Source organism: Alosa pseudoharengus, unplaced genomic scaffold, assembly GCF_046254945.1.
Source record: "Alosa pseudoharengus isolate Yale_2024_CS ecotype anadromous, Long Island Sound unplaced genomic scaffold, YU_APseudo_1.1 YU_APseudo_1.1_scf_18, whole genome shotgun sequence".
Lineage (NCBI taxonomy): Eukaryota > Metazoa > Chordata > Actinopteri > Clupeiformes > Clupeidae > Alosa > Alosa pseudoharengus.
The window spans coordinates 24423597-24443091 of NW_027468650.1; the positions used below are offsets into that span (position 1 = coordinate 24423597).

Genomic DNA, 19495 nt, shown 5'->3' on the forward strand with positions numbered 1-19495 from the left:
TTTCCTCGTTGGTGGAATGAGTTGCATAGTGTTCTGCATTCTTGAGAAAGTTTTGGGAATTTCAGAGGGGTTTAAAGACTCTGTTCACCTTACATTTCATTAATTAATTATCTTTTCATTGTTGATATTTGATATTGTTATCGATATTATTGTTGTCATTACTATAATGTTTGATTTAGGATTTTTCAGCTTAATTTTTTCAAAATTGACTTTATTATTTACAAAAAAAACTGCTATTTTAACTAATGTAATGTTCATATTCTGTAAGTCATTTTGGACAAAAGCTTCTGCAAAATGTAATAACCTATAACTATAAGTTAACGACTACACACAATAACTAAGTAATATCAACAGCAACATTTTGATTAATAGAGCTGAAATAAATAATATCACCCCTATCTTTTGTTAAGATGTTCTGAACTGCACCAAATTTCATGTGTATAAAAAACCTGACCTGTATGTCAAGTTTCGTGGAATTTCATCCATGGGTGGGGGAGTATAAAATAATTTATGTGTACATTTAGTGACTGTACACCCATCGGCCTGTAGATGGTGGGTTGCTGATAGAGGATGATGCTACAAGGCAGGACTGTCTCACACACACTCTCTCTTACACACATACACATGTGCACACACACACACACACACACACACATACACACATACAGTACCCTCCAGAATTATTGGCAACTCTGCTAAAGTTGACTAAAAAGAGGAATATAAAATCATCTTTTGGAAATGTATCTTAATGCCTTAAGTAAAAAAAAATAGGAAATGTCCAACCTTTAAGGACACCAATTTTCTTTGTGAATGAATAAAAAAGTAAAAAGTATCATACATAAATAAATGGTCTTCCTTAAAATACAGGGGACATTCTGTAAGCATTGGCACCCTTGGCATAAGGGACAGAAAGGATTCTAAATGTGAACATATACCACACTGGCACCATCATGTTTCAGGGCAAATAAATCAATACTGTGCCAGAGGTTTTGAGGGATTACAAAATAAGGTACAGTAAATGAAGTACAAAAGGAGGAGTTGGGAATTAGGTATGCACAATAATATCAGCACACCATCACCTGATGAGGTCAACAACTTGACACAGTGATGCCAGCAGAACAACCTCTCTCTTCATGTTGCTAGTCTTCCCACTCTATATTTATAGAAACGTTTTAATGCTTCGAGCCAAGCATCTTTGCGTTCTGTTTTGAAACTAATATTTATTAATATTCTGTCATGATTGTGCAGTAGCAGAGTTTCTTGATGTGCTTGCTCAATCAAAGGTATTTCATCACCCATTGTGGATTCCATCATTTTAAAACCAGGTCAATTAAGGACAATAGAACGTTCTACTTTGCTTTTGTGTGTTGTTGCAGCCAATAAAGGATATGTCAGTAGCAAATGGTCACTCAGTGGTATTTTCAAGCTTATGTCAATCCTCCTTCCTGTTAATAACCAGACCAACCACTTGTGTGGCAAAATATTTATTTTGTAATGTTTACTTAGAGATGTATTTCACCCTTCGTACTATGGATGTAAGCTTACATAACACTATTTTTTAATATGGGCATTACATCAGAGTGCCACTCTCATAACAATGTTCTTCATTTTTTCATGAAGTGAAACAGTTTGATCCTGTTGTTTTCGCCGTCTTCCCCCAGACATGCCAGTGTACCTCTCCTCCCAGTCTTACATGGCAGACAGCAGTCTTAGTGAAGAAATGAGCCAGTTCGACTTTTCCACTGGGGTGCAGAGCTTCTCCTACAATTCCCAAAATCCATCAGCCCACAGTAGGGCCAAGAAAACACAGGTTGGTGCTCGGATGACATTTTTAGGTTTATGTTTTACACACCATCAGTAATTATCTCTGGTCTGAATCAAAGTGCCTGTATTTTCTTGCCAATATGAAGAACATTTCTGGCATTCTGCAAGATTTTAGCCTAGTAATGCATGTGTGAGAAGGAAGACTTTTTTACATTTGTGTATTTTGTGTGTGTGTGTGTGTGTGTGTGTAAAGGAACAAGCAGACATTGCCTCCCAGGAAGAGATGGTGGAGTTGGAGATGGACGAGCTGAACCAGCACGAGTGTATGGCCACTATGACAGCTCTTCTCAACCATATGCAGAGGAACAACATCACACCCAAAGTCCAGGAGGTGAGAGTGTGTGGGTATAAGTTGTTTTAACTCACAACCATCGTTATCTTAGCTAAGCATACTGTAGCTCATTGAGGTGGTTGGATCTAGCCTATAGCTCCCAAAAGTGACAAGAGAACTCCAACATTTGGTCAACGCTGGCATGTTCCTTTAAAACCACTTGTGCTGCAAGTATCAGGTGAATGTAAGCCAGGTGCTTTCATTTATGGTGCTATCTTGAGTGGTTTCTTCAGACTGCAAATGTCACGTATGTGTGTATGTGGTTGTGTTAGGGAACTTCTGCTTCTGACCTGCCTCCCTGGATGAAGTTCCTGCACGGGAAGCTGGGAAATCCATCCACGGCACTCAATATCCGTCTGTTCATTGCCAAACTCATTATCAACACAGAGGAGGTGGGTACAGTGCTTCACATCCATCCCTCGGACATTTAATGTCCACCTGTTCTATGATCCATACTTTTTCCCTATCCTATACTTTTGAATGAACAGAGGAGTTGATCAATGCATTAGTAACTGAATGAAGTGGAAAATGTAGCATTGTGTATTGTGAATGTTCTATCATTGTGGTGTTTTTTTCCCCATCTGATTTTGTCATGTTATCCACACATCAGGTTTTCCGTCCCTATGCCAAACACTGGCTGGGGCCACTGCTGCAGCTGGTAGTGTCTGGGAAAAACGGTGGGGAGGGGATCCACTTCATGGTGGTGGACATTGTGGTGACCGTTCTCTCCTGGACCAGCCTGGCCACTCCCAAGGTTCCTAGGGTTCTAAGAGTTCAATTGTTAAAGTACAAATAACTTTAAACTTTTGACAATAAAATCCATGTTGATGGCATTGAAATATTAAGCTCCCTCACTGCTGCGTCTCCAGGGCAACACCAAAGACGAGGTCCTAGCCAACCGTCTGCTGGAGTTCCTGATGCGGAACAGCTTCAACCAGAAGAGGCCGGTGTTCCGCCACAACCTGGAGATCATCCGCACAGTGGTGGAGTGCTGGAGGGACTGTCTGCATGTGCCTTACAGGTGAGGAGGAGCCCTGCACCGAGCCAAACAGAGACTTAGACATTGAGATCTGATATAAGTTAGGATTGTCTTCCTTCAAGTACAGATCATGAGTGTGTTTATTATCAGAGAGCCTGCTGCCCATATCTGCCCACAAATTGAAGTCCTTAATATCAGTATTTTTTCTTCAGTATTTTCAGTCATAAGATGAATTATGAGTATTAGAATAGGTTGTGAAGATGGTGTAGACTTTTCTACACAGTAGACTGCTGGGGTAGTTATGAAGATTAATTGTGTGTGCCTGCTCTATCTCTGGTGATTCTCCTTGTCTTCTAGTCTGATCTACGAGCGCTTTGCTGGGACCGACCCCAACAGCAAGGACAACTCCGTCGGCTTGCAGTTGCTGGGCATTGTGCTGGCTAACAACCTGCCTCCCTACGATAGTGAATGTAGTGTGGACCAGGACCGGTAAACACACACCTGTTCAGCCATTCACCTCAGACGTCTAACATCTAACAGCGTGTCCTCACAGGACGCGAGCAAGCGACTGTCTTGTAGCATTAAATGCCGTCTGTCTACACTGAATCCGTTAAATTTGCCCTCCTATTGAGTCATATTTCTCATTCAAAATGGCAGAGCAACGTGAACGACAGAAAGAAAATAGAAAAATGGGCGTCCGACAAAAGTTCTCTCAAAACGTTGCGTACAGTCAGGACACACTGATTGAAAACAATGTAATTAAACAGATTTTATCACTAATGTTCGCTCGCATCGCATCCTGTTAGGACAAGCACTACTGTAACTTGTATTCAGGCCTTTATGTAATACCTATATAATACCTCATGTGCATGACTCTCCAGGTATTTCCAGTCCCTTGCCAATAATCTGGGTTTTGTTCGGTATAAAGAGGTCTTCTCTGCTGCTGCTGAAATCATTGGCCTGATCCTAAATTACCAGGCTGCGAAAAATGTAAGTGACTTTCTCTCAGTTTTGGAACAGAAACTGCTGTTTATTTGGAAATTCTAGTGTGCATTTCACTGGATGATGTGTATTGACAAACATGTGACCTTCTTGCAGCAACATGACGAGTCTTTATTCAGTATCACCGTTTCAAAGCTGATGGACTTGAAGAAGAAAAACATGGATGACAAATTCATTATTGGCCTTAGCAAAGTGTGCAAGCACTTCCCCCCTCTAGTGGACAGGTGAGGAACATGTCTCTGAAGCTTACTTGTCATTTGTTTTCTTACTATATTCGTCCGTTTATATGTCACAGTGAAATCACATTCAGGTGTCAGGTTATTGTCAGGTCTTTTGTCAATCCACTTTTTGAATGTTAACATATTTTGCTAACTTTATGTGGCTGGCTGATCCACATTAGATACTGGGATTGACACTCCCAGATCATGTAAATATTAATGTTTACCCTCAGGTTTGTCAATGCGGTGTTCTTCCTGCTGCCAAAGCTGCATGGCATCCTGAAGACTCACTGTCTGGAGTGTGTGGCCAGTCGGGCTGAGGTCATCCCTGACATCTACATGCACCTCAAGACCAAAGACTTCACCCAGATCATGAGCCACAGGTACACACGCATCAGCATACAAACCATGGCTACAAAAGTTGTGTGAAATTACGCAATATGGCATGAGTGAGAGCGGGGTTAGTAAAGGATATACCCATGGCTGTGGTTTGGTTGTCATGGGGATGTCCTGGGATATCACCACTTATGGAATACTTTTCGTCCAATCAGATATTAATAAATAGTTTGACTGGATCTAACTGTTAACCAGATCTAACGGGATCTAATTCCTCTCTGATGTGATTTTTCTTTCATATTTACAAAACATTTAAAGAAAACTCCCATGATTTTGAATATGACCTGAATATGTGTGTCTGTGTCTGTGTGTGTGTGTGTGTGTGTGTGTGTGTGTGTGTGTGTGTGTGTGTGATCAGAGATGAAGCAAGGCAGCGTGTGTGTCTGGACATTGTGCATAAGCTGCTGGCCCCGCTGAAGCCAGAGGAGCTGAAGGAGCTACTGCCGGCCGTCTGCGCGTTCACCTCCCACCCGTCACCCGTGTGCCGCGAACGCATGTACGACATCCTCATGTGGATCCAGGACAACTACAGGTCAGGCCTTCTGTTCCGTTGGGTTTGGTATACTTGACCTCTTAGGTACTGTATACTTGACCTCTTAGGTATACTTGACCTCTTAGGTATACTTGACCTCTTAGGTATACTTGACCTCGTAGGTATACTTGACCTCGTAGGTATACTTCACCTCTTAGGTATGATTGACCTCTTAGGTATGCTTGACCTTTCCCTTTCTTCTCACTATGTTCATCTTCTTAATGGTCCACACAATAGATATATATACCTCACACTCTCAGTCTCTTCTCTACTGAGTGAGATTCTGTCAGTTATGTCAGTTTTACATCTTAGTTGGTCTCTCCAACTCTCTCTCAGCCGTGTTCTGTATTTCTGGATGGTATTAGTTTTGATGCTAATTCACTGGTGTGCATGTTGGTGATGGTTCTGTTGTCTTTGTAGTGATTCTGAGAGCAAGGAAGACCCGACTTCTCTGGAGGTGTTGAACGCAGCCAAAGACACTCTGCTTCAGGGACTTGCAGACGATAACACTGGGCTTCAGTGAGTGCTCTAGTAGCAGCAAGCCCCACCTCTGCTGAAAAAACCTCTGCCCATAAAAAAATGTTTCTGTTGAAATTGAAATGCAGGCATTGAAGAAACTTTTTTTTGTATTATTATTCAAGATAAACTTATTTGAGATAACAAAGATCAAGGTAAATGGTTTGATCCTCTCCAAAGCTGCTGAATGTAGGTTATTGTACGACACTAGTGGATGCTGTGCTGTACAGAATATGAAGAGTTTGGTTCCAAAACACTATATCCCCCATTTGAATGAATTTTCATAAATAATTTATTTTCATTTTTGTTAATTTCAGTGGAACTGTAACTGGTTTATTGTTATTTGATTCATCTTTACTCAGTCAAAACAACACAAATGCAATTGTATTGATATTACCTGAAATATACAATTATACAAATAACATGACTTATTAATGTTTTAAAAAATGCAGATAGCAGATAGCGTTTGGGAACCAAACTCTTCATATATACGCCATTTTTCACTTAGTCTTGGTAATACCCTATTTAAATACGTTAATGGTATAGATTGTTGCTTAGATATACTGTACTTATGCTGGAGATCTGCTCAACCCCTCCAGGCTGTATGTTCGTAACTTCTGGAGTCAGGAGCAACGGTTGCCGGGAGCGACCCTGGACCGGATGCTGGTGGTGCTGCGTTCACTGTACTCGCCGCGCATCGAGGAGCGCTTCCTCAGCCTGGCCACCGACCTGCTGCTGGAGAGGACCAGCCAGAGCCCCGACTACACCCGCAACATGTTCGAGTACCCGCTGTCTGAGTGCAAGTTCCAGGTCCGCTTCACACCGGAGCCAATTATAGAATGAACTTTGAACTCTTTGAAGGAAGCATAATCAGCTCAAAGTGCATTGTCTGGAGAAGTCTTTATTTAGTCATACAGTTGAGACAGAGTAGTAATTTACCAATTGTCCTGTGAGCGCCGCATGATATGTTAATATCATGTGGAGTATTGTATGGAAAGTTGGTTAAATATGTCACAGCATTCTAGTCTAATAATAACAGGTTTAAGGTTTATTACACCTTTCCTTCTCTCTCCTCTCAGGACTACAAGGTCGATGCGAACTGGCGTCTGCGGAGCACGGTGCTCACTCCCATGTTTGTGGAGACCCAGGCGTCTCAGAGCGAGGGCATTGGCACCGGCAGCGGCGGCTCCCAGTCCATCAGTATAGTCGGGCAGGTCAGGGCCACGCAGGGGTCCCTGGAGTTCAGCCAGACGCAGGCTCCAGGCTCAGGTACTGGAGTCTCACCAGCCTTTTGTCTGCACAGGGAAAATGAATCTCTGCATTCTTCACATACGTAGAACAGTTTCTAAAATGTAGCAAACATGTCTCTTAAGAGTGAGATGATGATGACATTATAGGGTGGTGGATCTGTATGTGTCAAGCTATTGAAGTGCAAGTGTGACTGAGTGCGTGTGTGTGCTTGCTGCCTTGCTGTGTGGCACAGGCAATGTTTTGTGTACCCATGAGTGTTACTGTAAAAGCTGTATATTTCACCTCTGGAAATATTTGAATCCCTTCTGTGAGAAATATTATTGGTGAGTTCAAATAAAAATATAAGTGTGTGTGTGTCTGTGTCTTCAGGGAGACGCACAGCATACAACTGGCTGACAGGCAGCAGCGTGGACACGCTGGCCGAGTACTCCCTGCCTGCCTCTGAGTCGGCGTCCTCGCTGCTGGTGTTTGGGAAGAGGGACAGGCCCCCCTCGTGGAAGAGCGTGGGGGCGGGCTTTGGCTCCAAGCGCAGCGCCGCTCCCTCTGATGAGGCAGACAGCAGGAGTGCAGGTGACCAATCACAATCGTTCGTACGCTGCGGGTCATTTGCAAGATACATTTCTGTTGGGTGACTGGTGTTTTGGTTCACTGGATTGGTTCATCTGCAGAGATCTCTGTGAATTGCGTTAACCAGTCACTGAAAAGGAAGCTGTGCCCTCCTAATCAAGTTACATAGCACCTATAAACTTACTTTAATCAATTCAGTCCTGACTCTGGACACAAAAATACAACTATGCTATACTTTAATCCCTGCAATAGCATACAGAGCTATGTGGTGAATGATGTGTCTGTGTCCCGTCAGCTGAGCGGGAGCGGCGTGCAGACATCCTGAGGCTGCGGAGGCGCTTCCTGAAGGACCAGGAGAAGGTCAGCCTGCACTTCGCCAAGAAGGAGATCAGCTCACAGAGGCAGGAGAAGGTAGGCTATCCAGCTCATGGTTTTTCTGGACATCTGTGTGTCTTCAGATGCTTATGTGTTTGAGGCTCTGTGCTGTTCCTCTGCTTGAGAAGAGCACAGGCATTTTCCAAAACTTACAGTATGGTACCAGGTTTCCCTTATATGATGTATCTCTGAATGTTGGATTAGACCTTTGGAAACATTTTGCTAAATGTCCGTGTAGGTTATTGTGACATTATGGTAGGGGTGGGCGATATGGCCTAAAATTCATATTGCGGTATAATTTGGGACACATACGGTAAACGGTATATATTGCGGTATAATTTGGTGTGGGAATTCCAATATAGGTCTAACAGGTTCTTGCATAAAATAGTCAAGATTGTTACTTATTATGACCGCCGCTAGCGAAGCTAGCGAAGCGGTCATATAGGGATTGTCAAAGTTTTTTTTTTTTTTTTTCCCGTCATCTACTTCCTGAATTTTTGGTCAACGATACCCGGGACACCGAACCACCGGGGCACATGAAATTTGGTGGGTATGTAGCCCCACTAGACTTTTATGGAAAAATTTCGTTTCGTCCCCGGGGGCCACTCCCCCCCCCCGTGCTGGGCCCCCCGAACCGCAAAAAAAGCAGTTTTTCCTAAATAACTACCTGAACCGTGGCACTGAGGATGAAGAATCTTTTATGGTATGTTGGTCTCAAGGGCCCACATCAATCTGGCCCATAATCACTCATTTGTGATTTGCACCCCCCCGGTAAAAAATGAAAATGCAATATTATTCTGCTTTAATCGCCCCTATCTTCATTTAAGATGTTCAGAACTGCACCAAATTTTATGTGTATGATTGACCTGGCATTCTCTGGGGGTATGCCAAGTTTCGTAGAATTTCATCCATGGGGGGGTCTAAAAAAATTAGGTTTGGTGTACATTTAGTGACTGTACTCTCATTGGCCTGTAGATGGCAGTGCACACATATACACATGCACACACACACAGGCACCCACTTACTATCGGTATTAGAACGGTCAATACATAATTACAAATTTAGTAGCATTAAAAGAAAGCCAAAATAAATATTCATCATCATCATGGCTGCATTTCCAGTATTGGCGATAAGTTGTCGTTTGTCCACTAGATGGCGCATCGTTGTAGTGAGACGTAATTTTGTTGGAAGTTAAAAGTGGGTTGGAACAATGGACGCTTCCTACAAGGACTAGTTTACCGCAGAGAACGTCTAATAAGGATAGGATGATGTTCACATGAAATGTAATTCCCATTTCTTCTTGAAGCTGAAATAAATCTGAGGATGTTTACGGACATGCTTGGTTTTTACTGCAGGTACGTTAATCTTATAATATCAATAAGGACCTAGTTAATGTTACCGTTAGCGTTGGTTGAGTGATGGAGGCCAATTTGATTGATTGCATTTGTAGAAAACTATAAATGCGGTTATACCAAGCAAATTGATAGCAGCACTGTAATTGTATCTTTCGACTGTCATTTGTTGCATGTGCTACAAAAATCATTCTGTGCAATGGAAGATTTACCAACGTTACACCGGTCTGATACAGTTTTGCCTATACATGCGTGAGACTGAGACGCCTGTTTATTTTGTTTTAAGTGCGTGCAGGGTGTGAGAGGGGAATCGATGTGCTTTGATTCCAGCTTGGTAGTTGTAGTCTGTGAAATTAAAAAGCACGTGTGTGTGAAGTATCCAAACAATGACACCTTCATTTCATTATGGCTGCTTTAGCAACACACCTTAAGCTACTGTGTAGTGGGTCCCATTTAGAAGTGGCTACTTCATTCGCGCTTTCCTTGACTCATGGAGCTGCGTGAATTTTATTACAACTTTTCGCCACGATATGGCAGTTTAAGTCCGCTTGATACTGTAAGACGTAAGCCATTGGTTTCCAAAGGAGATTTTATTTGTGTCGCCAGCATAGCCTATTGACAATTTATGTTGTAAATAGGCCTACCTTATAAGCCTACCTGTAGCTTAGGGAAGCTAACAGCTTTCTATTAGGATCTAGTTTGTTAGTTACAGTTTTGTCATAACTCCCTGATGCATTTTTGCATTTAGAATAGCCAGAGCGTGAACAATATCGGGTGCCTATGGACTAGGCTTGGTGAACCCAGCCTGATCTGCCCGCTATTTATTTTTTGATTTCTTAAAAGATTGAGGTTGGTCTGATGAAAGCCAGACTATAGCCATGGACCTCAGTTACACAATGGAAGGGAACATGAATCAGCCTATATTTGCACGAACAATAACGGACAACAGCTCTTCAACTTTGGCCCGTTAAAATGTGTATGAACAGTCTAGCGACGCATTTCATCAAGGCCCATTTGGACATGTCAGTTATTTGCACCACTAGATGTAAAACAGCATTTCGTTTCAGACTACTGTTACTTAATTTGTGCATTAACAATAAAGTTTCAGACTACTGTTACTTAATTTGTGCATTGACAATAAAGTATCACATGAACTAAAGATGACTAAAATCTTATGTAGAAGAAGAAACATTCACAAAAAATCCATCCATCCAAAAATGACCTTTGTTTTTGATAGCTGTTGAAAACGGCATGGAACTGACAGAGATGTTTTTGTTTATAAATAAATAAATAACATTATGCTGATACCTTTTGCTTTTCCCAAATACAATGTAGCCTACAGGTGTAAGTGACCTTTCATCAATCCAGTTGCAATGGATGAACTGTGATGAACTGCCCTACTTGTGATTGTTTAGAGATGTTAAAGGTTTTATAACAATGCTTCTTTGGCTATTCTACAATCTATTCACCTTTTCAGCACCAGTAGGCTACTCTCTGTGCAGCCGCACACACACACTCAGGCATGCCAAACAAGCATACACAAAAGTTTCAAGAGTGGGGGATGGAGTAAAATATGGAGACAAATTGAAGTGTGATTTATTTTCGCGGAACGGATGTACAGGACTGAGCGGCGGTCATATTTTGTACCGCTATGCGGTACATCTAGTTTAAAAATGTATTGGCTATAAAAATGATCAAAGTTTTATTTAGCCTATTCACTGCAGTAGACATCACTGTATGAAACATTACAAAAACATGAAACATGACATATTACATAGAACTGTAAATCATCTGATCATCTAATATTTACAGATATCTAGGCTATAACATTTATTTTATATTTGGCCTGTTATAAAATCATGTATTGAACAATTTAACCACAGCTCAGCTTTAAGAAACTCAAATAGCCTAGATGCATGCTTAGCATTTTGTGATCATTAGGCTAAGGCTACTTTCACAAACTCAGTCAGCTGTCCTCTGATTTACCAATATCTAGGCGATATTTGTAACATTTATTTTGTATTTGGCCCGTTATGAAATCATGTGGAACAATTTAAACACATTGTAAAACTTAAAAGCCCAAATTTGGAGACATCCATGCATGTCGAAATTTACTACAAATTCAAAACTGGATTACTCTGGAACGGCTAACTGTACAGGGGACTGCTTACACCTTTGTGTTCGGTAAGGTCTGCTGTTTATTTTGATATGAGGTTTGTCGTGTGTTAAAAGAAGGGTTCGTGAAGTATCCGAGATGAATGGGTTGGGAGATCATGGGACGCAAAACCTTCAGTAGAAAGTATGATTAAATTGAATTATATTATTTACTTTTCTCGCGAACCGTTCAACTAAGCAATTATCGGGTAACATCGTTTAAAAGCTGAGAAAAAGCTCTTTCATGTGATACTTGTGATGTCTGTGTGATGAATAGGCTACTTCGCGAGTAGTTCAATGGAATTTGGACGCACTTTCTTTCTTGCGCTGTCACTTTCTCCACTGCGTAAAATACTCAATTAATTTGCGCTGTGAATGCTTAGATTATTTTGACAGGCCACACAGGCTAAATAAAAATCGCTAGGACGCAAAGCAGAATATTGAAAGAAGGGGGCACCAAGGCCACCGTGGCCTGTAAACCTCTGATTTTCAAAGGGGCCTCACGGCCAACGCAAGAGGCAACGACGTGGCCGTCGTGAAATTCCTACCCTGTTTGGGGGTTTATGTCTGTATTTCTCCTAAGTTATAAGTCTAAAGTTAGCGTCTTTATCGTGACATGTTTCCCTTTTAGTTCTCCCTCGTGTGTGATCCTTTTTGTGTGGGGGGCTGCGTCCACCCCTGTATGTGTAGCGTGTGTGTGTACTTGACCTGCCCCGTGTGTATCGTGTTCTGGGTCTGTGTCCCGGCTCTCATTCTCAGTGAATAAACCTTTTGATTGGACAACTGTGTGTGTCGCTATCAAATCGTTACAATACCTTCACCGCTCGCTGCCATTTTTCCACACCTGTGGCCTCCTCGTGGTTGCTGCCGGTCCCGGCAGGCCAAGCGTGTTGCAATTTGATGACATAATGACCTATCGCAATATGCCGGTATAACAAAAATCTCTATCGTTGGCCAAATTTTTATCGCATACCGCTTATACCGTTTATATCGCCCAGCCCTACATTATGGTGTGTAGGCCTGTCAGTCGGTCCTTGAGGTAATGGCAACAGCTGTTGGTAGCCTTTTCCACGTGTGTGTGTGTGTGTGTGTGTGGTGTGTGTGTGTGTGTGTGTGTGCAGGAGAAGCGAGCGGAGCAGAAGATCCGGCGAGACGCCCAGGTGACGCTGTACCGCAGCTACAGGGTGGGAGATCTGCCCGACATCCAGATCCAGCACAGCAGCCTCATCGCACCACTGCAGGCCCTGGCACAGGTGGTCATGTCTCTCAGATACACACACACACACACACACACACACACTCTCACACACACACTCTCACACACACAGACACACACACACACACACACACACACACACACAGACACACACACACACACTCTCACACACACACACACACACACACACACACACACACAGACACACACACACACACACACACACACACACACACACACAAGCATACAGAATTCATTCCAGACTCCCCCGCTTTGTTAATGAGTGTGAGTGGCCACTGATTACTTCCTGTCCACTTCCAGAGGGACGCCACCCTGGCCAAGCAGCTGTTCAGCGCTCTGTTCTCCGGAATCCTCGCTGAAATGGAACGCTCCAAGTCCTCTAGTGAGCAGAGGGGGGTTCTGGAGGACCTGCTGCAGAACATGAACATTTTCTTGAACAAGAGCACAGTGTACTTCCCCCCGTTTGTGGCATGTGTGCAGGTAAGACCCTCCCTCTGTCAAGCATCGCTATGCATCGTATCTCCTCTTCTACGTGTTTATTAGAGAGGTACTTGTTTGAGACCTGTTTTGACTTCTGGAATAGGCTTTTGGACTACATTCTAAACTAAGGAGAAAGCTCATCTCATATTCACACATTTCAATTTAAGAGCAAAGTTTTAACCACTTAACTGTAGAAATACATTGGTATGTTTTCATGATATGGCATTGCAGTTAGGTTTCTTAATTCAGCATCTTTGTAGCGTACATACTTTGTAGTGTATGGTACATGTGGCAGGTGCTGCATGCTGGTGCGGGCTGTACACATGACTCTGTGTGGTGCTGTTGCTTTAGGACATGAGCTACCAGCACAGGGAGCTGTTGGGGGTGCAGCCAGGGGCAGTGAGCTCCAGCTGCCTGGCCAGCCTGCAGCAGCCCATGGGCATCCTGCTGCTGGAGGAGAGCCTGTTGAAGGGCCCTGTCGTGCCCGACGAGCCGCCCTCTAAACGGGCACGCGGACGCAGAGAGCTGCCCCCCGACACCGAGCGCTGGATCCACTTAGCCAAGTATGACCCACCGACCAATACACACTAGTGCAGTGTTCCCAACCTGGGGTCCATGGACCCCACTAGGGGTCGCCAGAGATTGCAGGGGGTCTGCACAATGTTGCCTGGGCTGAGGTTGTAAAGTTACCAACATTATATTTGTGCACATTAAATATATAAAATCCCAATAACACACCCAATTAGATAATCAAAATTCTGTACAATCCAAATTAAAACATATTTTCGTTCCACATTTAAATTCATGTAGCTATTTATTACCTTTGACCTCTTAACTTATAGGTTTGTAATTAATCACTTTATTCTTTTTGTGTGTGTATGCGGATAGGAATTCGGGTAGGGGGCCCTGGCTTGTCTTAGACACAGGCAAGGGGGCCTTCAAGGGAAAAAAAAGGTTGGGAAACACTGCACTAGTGGACAAAGGGGACTGTGTGTCCCTGTGTTGATCACCTTGGTATCTTATGTTGGTCTCTCGGTCTTTCGTTCACTTTTTTCAACTTTCACTTTCTGTTCACTCATGCCGTTACTTTTTTGGCTCATTTGAATATTTATCTCCAATCAAAAAGATTTGTCTATATTAAATCTCATTCCTTTGAGGGGAATTTTTGGTGAAATATCAGTTTTAGTTCAATCCTCCTCTCCTTCCCCTACAGACTGTACCGCTCTCTGGGGGACTATGATGTAGTGAGGGGTATATTTGGAGGGAAGATTGGCACCAAGGCCATCACCTGTGCAGCGCTACAGGCTGAGGCCAAGAGTGACTATGCTGAGGCTGTCAAGCTCTATAACGAGGTACTGGTTTCTGTCAACTATTAAATCTCTAGACTTAACTGCTAGTAGGGAATCTAAGAATGTCTAATAAGCAGGTAATTTTATTGATGAAATGAGTACAGGTATTGCTAGGTCTAGTGCCGTGTGGAGTTATGTTGTGTTGGACTCTATTGTTTTTCTAAGTAGACAGCGAATATTAACGGTACTATAGTACTGGTGTTTATAAACTATTAATAATGACTTAATACATCAGTGCTCTGGCATATTGAGTGTGTTCTGCGTTGTGTTCTGTGTAGGCATTGAATATTGAGGACTGGACCGACGGCGAGCCGTTGGACACAGAGAAAGACTTCTGGGAGATAGCGGCACTGGACTCCTATAGTCACCTGACCGAGTGGAAGTCCCTGCAGTACTGCGCCACGGTCAACATTGACGACAGCGCACCTGTGAACCTGGATAAGATATGGAATGAGCCCTTCTACCAGGTGAGCTACCATCTCATGTTCAGAGGCATCAAATCACCCTGCTGTGTCGAACTCAGAGCACTCATCAGAACCATAGCAAAGAGCAATGGACCACGCTAATCCGTAATGTTGATTTTAGAGTTCACCAAAACAGGAATGAAAATATCCTCTTCATTTGCATTGTTATGTTTGTCTGTTTGCGTTATGCACACCTGTGTGTGTGTGTGTGTGTGTGTGTGTCTGTATCTGTGTCTGTGTTGCATGAGTGTTCTCTGTGTGTGTGTGTGTGTCTGTGTCTGTGTCTGTGTCTGTGTCTGTATCTCTATCTGTGTCTGTGTCGCATGTGTGTTGTGTGTGTGTGCATGTGTGGTGTATGTGTGTTTTGTGTGTGTCTGTATCTGTGTCGCATGTGTGTGCGTGTGTGTGTGTGTGTGTGTGACAACCCCACCAGGAGAACTACCTGCCCTATATGATGCGTAGCATGCTGAAGCAGCTGCAGCTGGGTGAGCGGGACCAGGCGCTGCTCAGCTTCGTCGACGGCGCCATGAAGGTGGAGGAGCGCAAGGTCGTCATGGAGACACACTACAGCCAGGAGCTCAGCCTGCTCTACGTGCTGCAGGAGGACTACGACCGGGCCAAGTACTACGCCAACAATTGCATGCAGGTCTTCATGCAGGTCAGCACATCTAGTTGAGGCCCTACATCAAATGCACACTTTCTGCATGTGTATCTGTCATCTATCTTTATTTTTTATTTTTTGTCATTAAAATACCAGAAAGTCGAGATTTTTCTTAAATTTATATAGTTGGTGTACCCCAACTTGCATTATATAGTCAGGCAGTTTGTTCAACCTCTTCTCAGCAAGATTCCCATATAATAAGGCCTTCATTGTTCAAGTTTGAAAATATGCCATGAACTACTAGCTTTACCTTTGAGTGTTCAGATTTCTTATACACCATTGTATAAACTATGAATTTTAAAGGTACTCAGATCTGTGTTCTTTATCAATACTGGTATTTATCTATGCAGGATTGTGAGGGCAGTCATTTTGATCTGCCGGTAGAATTACTCCAGCTGTAGTAATGAATTCCTGACTGAGCAGTTTTATGTTGGTGTTGTGCATCTCCCCTCTCTGACTCTGCTGACGTTGGTTGTCCTGTGGTTGTGCTGTAGAACTACTCCAGCATCGACCCGCTGCTCAACCAGAGCCGGCTGACGGTGCTGCAGTCTGTGCAGGCGCTGACTGAGATCCAGGACTTCCTGCACTTTATCACAGGAGACGGTGGGTGTCTGCCTGCACTGATCAATCTGAAGTTCATTCCCCCAAACTTTGGTTTAATTATAAATCTTATGTTTGGGTATGTTGAGCACTCAGACTTTTTTAAAGTTATTGATTTTGTTTTTATTCTCTTGCATTTAATTCATTTGTTGTGGATGAACTGTTGTACCATTGTATCTGGTCTTAACTGTACCCATACGTTTGCTTTGACTAGTATCTGTGACGTCATTAAAAAACCTCATAAGACTCTGGACAGCACGCTACCCTGATGCCAAAATGGACCCCATGAATGTGTGGGATGACATCATCACTTCTCGGTAGCATTTCTCTTTCAGTGGTTGCTTTTGTTTGTTTGTTTGTTTGTTTGTTTTATGGTATTGCAGTAGAGTAGAGAGGAGTCCTGTAATCCTGTTGTGACCCTTGTGTTTCGTCTCATCTCTGCTTGCTACAGGTGCTTCTTTCTGGACAAGATCCTGGAGAAGCTGAGAGTGTCCGCGCCAGAGGACAGCATGGAGGTGGACGGAGACGGGACGGAGGCTGACCAGCCTGAGGACCTGGAGGCACTGGTCAAGGACTGCAAGTTCAACATGAAGCTACGCATGGCAGACAGTGCATGGAAACAGGTCTTCACACAGTGCTCATACATGCTGCTTTCTGTAGTCCAGTGTTCTAGAAATGTAATCAGTTCTTCTGAATTTTAAAAAGTGACTCAAATCAGTCAGTGGCTTGAATATTGTGCTTTTGGTGCTGCTGTGGTACTACACTATAATTGGTACTATATGTGGTACTAAAGCCTATAATTATGACCGCCGCGCAGCGAAGCGGCGGTCATATAGGTTTAGTCAGAATTTTTTTTTTTTTCTTTTCTTTTTTTTTTTTTTTCGTATGCCCAAATTTCCGTCAATGAGTCCCGGGACACTGAAAGACCGGGGTACACGAAACTTGGTGGGCATGTAACCCCACATGGATAGCATGGAACCATCGTTTTTCGTTTTGATCTGTAGCCCCCCCGCTGGACTGGACCCCCCGAAAGGAGGGTAGGGCAGACACAGTTTTCTGTGAATATCTCGAAAACCGTAGGGTTTAGGAGGACCTTTTTTTTTTTGTATGTTGATCTCAAGGGGCCATGTCAACCCATTCCATAACCACTCATTTCATATATAGCGCCACCTAGTTAAACACAAAAAAGTAAAAATGAGGTGTTGTAATTGAAGGTATCTGTGACCTAACATAGTCAAAACTGCAAGAAATTGGAAGTGTAGGATCATTATGACACCCTCAGTATGCACGCCAAATTTTGTGGAATTCCGTTCATGGGGGGCCACACAATAAATTAATTTATGTTACTATACACCAACTGGCCTGTAGGTGGCCAGAGACAGTTTTCTGTGAATATCTCGAGAACCGTAGGGCCTAGGAGGTCCACCTTTTTTATGTATGTTGGTCTTAAGGGGGCATGTCAACCCATCCCATTACCACTTATTTCATGTATAGCGCCACCTAGTTAAAAATTCATCACAATATCTCTGGCTGACAAGGTCAAAACTGCACGAAATTAAAAGTGTAGGATCATTATGACACCCTCCGAATGCATGCCAAGTTTTGTGTACTTTCGTTCATGGGGGGCCTTACAATAAAATAATTTATGTGTACATTTAGTGACGTACACCAACAAGGATTCCTGGGACACTGAAAGACCAGGGTACACAAAACTTGGTGGGCATGTACCCCCACATGGATAGCATGGAACCGTAATTTTTCGTTTTGATCTGTAGCCCCCCCGCTGGACTGGACCCCCCGAAAGTAGGGTAGGGCAGACACAGTTCTCTGTGAATATCTTGAGAACGGTAGGGCCAAGGATGACCATTTTTTTACGCAGGCACACACACAAGCACGCACACACACACACACACACACACACACACACACACACACACACACACACACTCTCACACACACACACACACACACACATAACATAAACATACTGTAACACAAACAATCAAGAATTTCTCAGAATTATGAACAGGCAAGATGGAGGTGGGGTTGTATAAAATGAATTTTACATGTAAAATCTATGAACTAATGTTTTGGTACTTGTTGTCTAGCAGATACCAGTGAGAATTGAGTGTGGATAATGCAATTTAGTGAGACAGTTAGAATCATATAGGCCTTTCAGCGTGATTTCTTTTTGTGGAAAAAATGTGCTGGACTGGGCGGCGGTCATATTTTGTACCGCTCTGCGGTACATCTAGTTTTGTGTAGACCCATCATTTGTTCTCAAATCTTACTAAATGTATTGAGACTGAAAACACAGAACAATATTATTTCTGTGTATGCATTATCTGCTTTATCTAACCCATTTCAGAATTGCTTCCCGGTGTCCACCAAGCTTCTGAAGGAGCTCCACCGCGAAGCCAAGACGCAGGACGGCTGGCTGCTGCGCTGGGTGCACACCTTCAGCCGATTCACCCACAAACGCAGTGCCAGCCTCGGACCCAGTGAACAGATCAGCAGCCTGCTCAAGACTCTGCCTCTGCTGGGTCAGTCTGCAGCACTGACCACACTCTACCTGACGCCTGACTTGAACAGGCATTATTATGGTGTTTTTGTATAAAACTGGTGTGTTGATTAGCTGAGATTCACCAGACTTGAGTTATAAATTCTCACCTTTTCTGCAGCTTGTATTGTTTATACATGTGTAATTACACTTAATGTAATTAATTACACATATATAAACATACAAGTTGCATGAAGAATTTTATGAAGAAATCCAGTAGCTGAGAGATATGACCTGTGTCATGCTCACATTCTCTCTGCCTGTTTACTCTCTCTCTGTCTTTCTCTCTCTCTTTCTCTCTTTCTCTCTTTCTCTCTGTGTACCCCAGAGGACACTGAGCGACAGAGCGAGCGCTCAGGCCAGGGCCGTGTCTACCGCAGCCAGCAAATCCTTATGGGCACGTCCTTCCACCTGCTGGCCTCTGCCGTCCAGCACAACCCCTCTGCTCTAGGGGCCATTGGCCAAGACAAGGCCAACAGGCTGCTGCAGTATGCCGAGGCCTCTTCTACCAGCGCGCAGGTTTGACAGAACAGACCAGCACAGCACATTGGTCATGTACTACAGTATATGTGTCATGCATAATTGTATGTGACAATTGATTCCTGTGTAGTTAGTTGGTGTTAGGAACTGTTGATAGGAACTATTTT

At 43.3% G+C, this 19495-nt stretch overlaps 1 protein-coding gene across 3 annotated transcripts in view; it reads left to right on the forward strand.

Moving 5' to 3' along the window:
* The window catches only part of prkdc (protein kinase, DNA-activated, catalytic subunit), a 60152-nt gene that overhangs the window by 33473 nt on the left and 7184 nt on the right, over positions 1-19495 (forward strand). For all 3 annotated transcript variants that reach the window (XM_076290682.1, XM_076290684.1, XM_076290683.1), the window contains 26 exons: positions 1662-1810; positions 2018-2155; positions 2428-2547; positions 2766-2909; positions 3025-3176; positions 3492-3623; positions 4016-4124; positions 4233-4360; positions 4588-4737; positions 5109-5282; positions 5703-5801; positions 6398-6608; positions 6878-7067; positions 7419-7619; positions 7912-8027; positions 12619-12750; positions 13035-13214; positions 13566-13777; positions 14428-14566; positions 14842-15030; positions 15461-15685; positions 16183-16291; positions 16503-16605; positions 16740-16911; positions 18657-18831; positions 19177-19367. In XM_076290682.1, coding sequence (XP_076146797.1) covers positions 1662-1810; positions 2018-2155; positions 2428-2547; positions 2766-2909; positions 3025-3176; positions 3492-3623; positions 4016-4124; positions 4233-4360; positions 4588-4737; positions 5109-5282; positions 5703-5801; positions 6398-6608; positions 6878-7067; positions 7419-7619; positions 7912-8027; positions 12619-12750; positions 13035-13214; positions 13566-13777; positions 14428-14566; positions 14842-15030; positions 15461-15685; positions 16183-16291; positions 16503-16605; positions 16740-16911; positions 18657-18831; positions 19177-19367 — 4040 coding nt within the window. The remainder of the gene's footprint in view (positions 1-1661; positions 1811-2017; positions 2156-2427; positions 2548-2765; positions 2910-3024; positions 3177-3491; positions 3624-4015; positions 4125-4232; positions 4361-4587; positions 4738-5108; positions 5283-5702; positions 5802-6397; positions 6609-6877; positions 7068-7418; positions 7620-7911; positions 8028-12618; positions 12751-13034; positions 13215-13565; positions 13778-14427; positions 14567-14841; positions 15031-15460; positions 15686-16182; positions 16292-16502; positions 16606-16739; positions 16912-18656; positions 18832-19176; positions 19368-19495) is intronic.